Raw genomic sequence first — 6,135 nt, 5'->3', positions numbered from 1 at the left:
ATTTCTGCGAGGCTGCAAGTTCAGCTTAGACAAAGAGAAATAGATCTCTACTACCGTTCGCACGACGGCTCTGACATGTTCGCGCTCACGCCTAAAAACCCTCGTTTATGGAAATTTTGATTTGGGGTACAATAAATTCATGAATCCAGTATTTACTTTATTAAGACTATTCAAAAGGTCGAGCATACATGAGACAACTGTTCACACCCTTAGGGAAAGCGCACGAGGCGTCTCGAGCAGGCATCAACCCCGACCACCGGGGGAGTAACACTTGTCGCGTGTGCGGCCGGATCCTGTCCCGAATCGGATTTAGTCACGCGCAATGTCGTCGCGATGCTACTTAGATCATCTGCAAAAGATTCAAGGCCTATTTTATATTAACACTATCAGGAACAGAAAGTCAGATAAATATAATAACAACTATCCGCAGTGTCTACGATCATGGTGTAGTTGCAAGTTGCAGGCAGTACAGTTTTGGGCAGTTCAATATCATGATAATATTGATAATACCGTATAAATATCAAGTTTTTGATTGACCGTCACAGATAAAGAAATTTACCCATTTAGGTGCTACTTATGATTTAAAATACATCAGACATACACCATCCTGTTTTATTTATTAAGACTCTTACACTTACGTATATTTATGACAGAGCATCCTTATTTTACCGAAGACCGCCAGCCCTGGCTCTCCGAAATTGTCAATTGTGCGTCCAGGAAGATATAAATCCCGACAAGATGACCCTGTCTGAAGTGCTATCCGTTTCGAACTGTTTAGAAAAGGTGAAATTTCACATGACATTATTTTGTACTCTTTCAGTCTTATAGATTAGGTACTTACCTAAACCCGGATTCTTAATCCACGGAAATGTAAACAAGTTTCGTCATTATCAAAGTGACTTTCAGGGGATTTCAAGGTATGGGCGGCAGAAATATTATATAAAGTTCTGTTATTACCATATTTTTCTATTTTGGATAAAAGAGCCGTTTTTACGGGAACAACTTATAGTCGTCTTTTGACAGAGAAGTAATTTGACCGGAGTCCATCCTTTCATATAAATAAACGAAAACGTAACAATGAACAACTCAACTAAATAAAAATATAACAACAATGTCGACAGTAAAAAAAAAAAAAAACAGAACAAGAGTCACTGGAAAACGATTACGAATTCAGTCTCGAATGTTAGAGCATTGAGAGACGTCCCGCGTCCAGCGGCCTACAGCTTAAAAACCCGGGTGTAATACCAGGACAAGAAATAAATTATGCATACGAAAACCAGTACTCTCTTGTAAATTAATATATCAAAGTGTAAATGCCAAAGTAAAGATTTTCATCAGTAAACTAAAATATTTTATCTTGATTAAGAAATACGGTTTTTAATGGGAAGTCGATTTCTGGAAAATGTGGAAAGAATAAAATATCTTGAATTCTGTAAATGTTTTTTGATAACGGCAACACCTTTGTTTACATTTTTTCCATGGGATTAAAAATCCGGGCTTAGTAAATAATGAATTGTCATGGCTTTCATCTTTTTTCATTGTTTTTTTTTTCACAGATCTTGTACATGGAAGATGACGATGCAGTTGTGTCTGGTGTCATGGCTATAATTGACTTAGAAGGTGTCACAATGGGGCATTTCCTGCAGATGACACCCTTACAAATGAAAAAGATGACTGTTGTTGGACAGGTGAATAGGAAACATAAAATAAGATATAGAAAGTGATACTTATGTATAGTACTGTCAGAAATCACTTAACATACCTACTAATATAAAAATTGGAGCTTATCATTGACTTTAGTGAAACCGATTTAAATGAGGCTGGTACTCTACCTTATTTCAAAATATTGCAGACATACCTACATATTTACCTACTACGCAAATGACAACTATGTATTCTATTCCAGGATGCCACGCCGTTCCGCATGAAAGGAGTTCACTATTTAAACACTCCGCCAGGATTCGAAACGGTATTTAACGCGATGAAAGCACTACTCAACGAAAAAAATAAAAGCAGAGTAAGTGAAGAAATATTTCTTATTTTAATTGCAAAACCTGTGATAGAGGATAACTTAAACAAATACTTAGACATCATTGAGAAACGGATTATCAAAATTTAATGCCTGGGCGACCGTGCTTTGCTAGGCGTCTTTCAAGTTTGTAATCACCACGGAGTGTAGAACAAGCAGATCCATCTGTGATTGATGGAATATATTTCGAAAACGCTGGTACTCTATGCTTGACGTTTGGTGTTTTTTTGATGAGTTATTTGTGAAAACTTTACCTTTTTTATGAATGAGACTTATCCCACGAATAAAAGAACAAAGTTTAATTAGAAAAAAAACATTTTACTACTTAATGAAAACCTATACTGTTCCTTATTGACGTCGGTTACTTTTTATTGCGAATAAGTGAAAAGTTCCCGTGGTACAGACGAAGTTGTAGACAACAGCAAGTAATGACTATGTTTAGACAAGAATGGGCGATGGATGAAATTTTTAAAAGTGGCTGATTTTTTTTTCCGGTAGGAATAAGCTTACTCGTCAATGGAGAAAAATAACAAATTTTTCTGTACTACCAATTAATTATAAAAAATAAAATAGCTTTTATTCCCGCCAAAATGAACTATTACGCCTGAATACGGTTTTTGTATCCTCATGACATGAATGAACGAAAAAAAACCTAACGACAATGTCAAATTGCTTAACTTCGATTTAACCTCTTCCGCATGTTTGAAGTTTTCATATGTTTTTAGATATAATCTCGATCTTACGTCTGCTTTCTTATTCACACCGGACCTTTGATATTGCCTATACTCGCTTTTGACCGTGGATTCGATTTTGGAAGCTAACTACGACGACCTACGGAGCTGCAGGGCTACTACGAAACTCGAAACTCGAAGTTCGTGTCGTGCGGTCCCTCTGACACTTATACTATTTAATACGAGAGTGAGAGGGACAGTACGATACGAGCTTCGATTTTCGAACTTCGGAGTAGGCCCTCTGAAACTGTGTGTTAAACTATGGAAAGCACCCAAAAAATATTTCATTCCGACATGCACTAATAGCAATGTTAAAAAACCTGGTCTGAAATTATTTTTGTTGATATTTCATAGAATGAAAAATAATTTATGTTTAAATGATCTTCCCAACAAGGAAGTTTGTTTGTTTGTTTGTTTATAATTTTTATTGTACAAAAGGGAAGAAGAAAGAAGAAGAAAGGGAGAAGTTTCTGTTTAGGACAGTTTCGACCCACCAACCTTTTTGCAGTTCTTTTCTAATGGAAACGAATTTCAGACCAGGTTTTTTAACATTGGTATTAGTACATATCGGAATGAAATATGTTTTGTGTGTTCTCCATAGTTTAAACCACAGTGTAATCGACAGATTTCACGATTCAGTTTCAGTTCCGTAGGTCGTCGTAGTAATATAGCTTCCAAAATCGAATCCAGGGTCAAAAGCGAGTATCGTCGAAAAAGTAGGCAATATCAAAGGTCCGGTGTGAATAAGAAAGCAATCGTAAGATATTTTTACATATGAAAACTTCGAACATGCGGAAGAGGTTATGTCGAATGTAAACAATTTGACATTGACGTTAGGATTGGTTTTTTGGAGTCTTTTTGTATTTTTTATTTCAACTCCAAATTTGTTACTTTTACGGGTGTCCCGTGAAACCATATCAAAATACAAACCGAGACATGGATGCACAGAAAAACCATAAAAAGAGACCAGCACTGGCAATCGAACCCAGGTCCTCAGCAAAATCAAATAAAAAAAAAACAGCAAATTCGGGTCTAGATTCCTGTCCAGCAGCGGTGTAGGGGTTATAGCACGCAGCACGGATTGCTGAGGACCTGGGTTCGATTCCCAGTGCTGGTCTCTTTTTCTGATTTTTCTGTGCATCTATGTCTCAGTTTGTATTTTCGATATTGACGTTAGTTTTTTTTTCGTTCGTTCGTGAAGACCAAGACAAAACCGTATTCAGGCCTAGTAGTTCATTTTGGATGGAATGAAAACTGTATTTGAAATACCGCGTTGTACCGCGTGGTATAGCACGCGGTACGGATTACCGAGGACCTGGGTTCGATTCCCAGTGATGGTCTTATTTTTCTGTTTTTTCTGTGCATCTATATTTCAGTTTGTAATTCAATACGGTTTTACAGGATGACCGTAAAAGTAAAAATTTGGAATTGAAATAAAAAATACAAAAAGATTCAAAAAAAAAAACAATCTTAATTGGAATGAAAACTATTTTATTTTTTATAATTAATTGGTACCTACTACAGAAAAATCTGATATTTTTTCCATTGATAGCTTATTCCTAGCGATAAAAAAAATCAGCCACTTTTAAAAATTTCATCCATCGCCCATTGGTCGTTTGTCAATATTATTTTGAATTTGCAGTTATATGTTCACAACAAAAACTACGAGGCGATGTACAAGCACATCCCAAAGGAAGTCCTCCCAGCAGAATATGGTGGAACTGCGGGGACCGATAAGGAGATTATAGGTATCAAAAGTTATCTACTAAGCTTTTCCTTATTCTTATCCCATTGCGTGCTTTATTATTATTTCCAGGATACTGGAAAAACAAGGTCCAAGAGTACAGTCATTGGTTAGAAGAAGAACATGCTGTACCGTACAGATGAAGCTAAAAGACCCGGGAAAGCAAAGACGTCTGAAAGTATGTTCGGCGCCGAAGGGTCATTCAGACAACTCCAATTTGACTGATTTTATGTGAAACATGATAAAGTTACGATAATGTTGTACACACGTATTTATTATCAATAAAAGATTAAACAATATTATGTTTTATGATATATAGATTAAGGTATTTTCTATTATATTTCGGGTCTTAGGTGTTTAATATGTATTTAAGTATATCTATATAATTATATTTATCCGTTGCTTAGTACCCAAAACACAAGCTTTGCTAAGCTTACTTTGGGACTAGGTCAATTGGAGTGAATTGTCCCGTGATATTTCTTTTACTATTTTAGACTGTGAAATATAGAAATTGATGTCGAAAATACTTAGATGAGTAGAAAATTTATAAGTATAATTAATAACGTTTTCGAGAAGAAGAAGAACGTTTGCAAGTAAATACCTTTTAATAAACGTACTTTAACTATCATGATTAATTGGTTAATTAATAATAATTAAAGTTAATGCTTAAGTAATTGGCAATTCCAATTATTTATTAGTATCATACAGATACAGATAGTTAGGACGAAAAAAGATAAATAAGTACCCGTGTATATACCCGGGTATATGTTTAATCAAATCGTTATTTGATACAATATTATATAACGACAAGCTATGAACAAGTTCTGCGACTAATCGGTTAGATAAAAAAGTTATCTATTATTCTAAAGAATTAAAAAAATAATCACAAATGATATAAGCTCCAGATTCAAACTGCGCTTCGACTTGATTTGATAATTTAATTCAGAACATTATTTTATTATCATGCCTGTTAGAGTTTTACCTCCTGAACTGGCTGAAAAAGCCAGATTAGAATTGACAGAGGATCCTAAGAAGCTAGAGGATGGAATACAACACCTCAAAGAATGGATTACCAAGCAGCCACATTTCCGGGCTCGTACTAGTAAGGTAATTTTTATGTATTCAGTTCCAAATAAATTACGTATGGGACACATAATAAGTTTAAGAAACAATGATCAGTGAATGTAAATAACAACATTCTCTTATCTTTCCATTTGAAATTTTTAATACGTTGTACCATCAGCCAAATATGTATAATATGGTCTACCACCCTAAAGTTGATAACCCTTTGCATGTCATACATGTATAAAACAATAAAGCCAATAGACGTGTCTGTCAACTTGAAAGTTTGACTTTAGCGACATATTCATTTGACAGGAACCTGTTTAAAAATTGATAGACCACTTATTTGGCCAACTGTAACAGAAATAGGAGAAATATCTGTGAGCTAGGTAATTTTGGTTTAAGTATCAAATTGGCTTGTAATTTAGCTAATATGAATGGATCAGTAATTAATTAGTATAAAAATACCTACAGTCACTAACATGTTTTCATATAGACACATGAAAATTGATATAATATTGTCATTTATTTCGTAATGTTAAATTGGTCGACCTGAGGTAATCAATTAA

The 6,135-nt window shown here is 34.8% G+C and overlaps 1 protein-coding gene across 1 annotated transcript; it reads left to right on the top strand.

Annotated features, from left to right (window-relative positions):
* The first annotated feature begins 699 nt into the window (after nt 1-699).
* Nucleotides 700-4,803, top strand: LOC141441770 (alpha-tocopherol transfer protein-like). Its single transcript, XM_074106622.1, has 5 exons — nt 700-783; nt 1,557-1,688; nt 1,907-2,017; nt 4,403-4,508; nt 4,577-4,803. Exons 1-5 carry the CDS (start codon nt 739-741, stop codon nt 4,645-4,647), a joined length of 465 nt encoding a protein of 154 aa, XP_073962723.1. The 5' UTR covers nt 700-738; the 3' UTR covers nt 4,648-4,803.
* Nucleotides 4,804-6,135: the final 1,332 nt, after the last annotated feature.

The sequence above is a fragment of the Choristoneura fumiferana genome, chromosome 24 (genome assembly GCF_025370935.1).
Source record: "Choristoneura fumiferana chromosome 24, NRCan_CFum_1, whole genome shotgun sequence".
Lineage (NCBI taxonomy): Eukaryota > Metazoa > Arthropoda > Insecta > Lepidoptera > Tortricidae > Choristoneura > Choristoneura fumiferana.
Note: the sequence above shows the minus strand (reverse complement) of the source record. Positions and strands in the feature narration are given on the sequence as shown.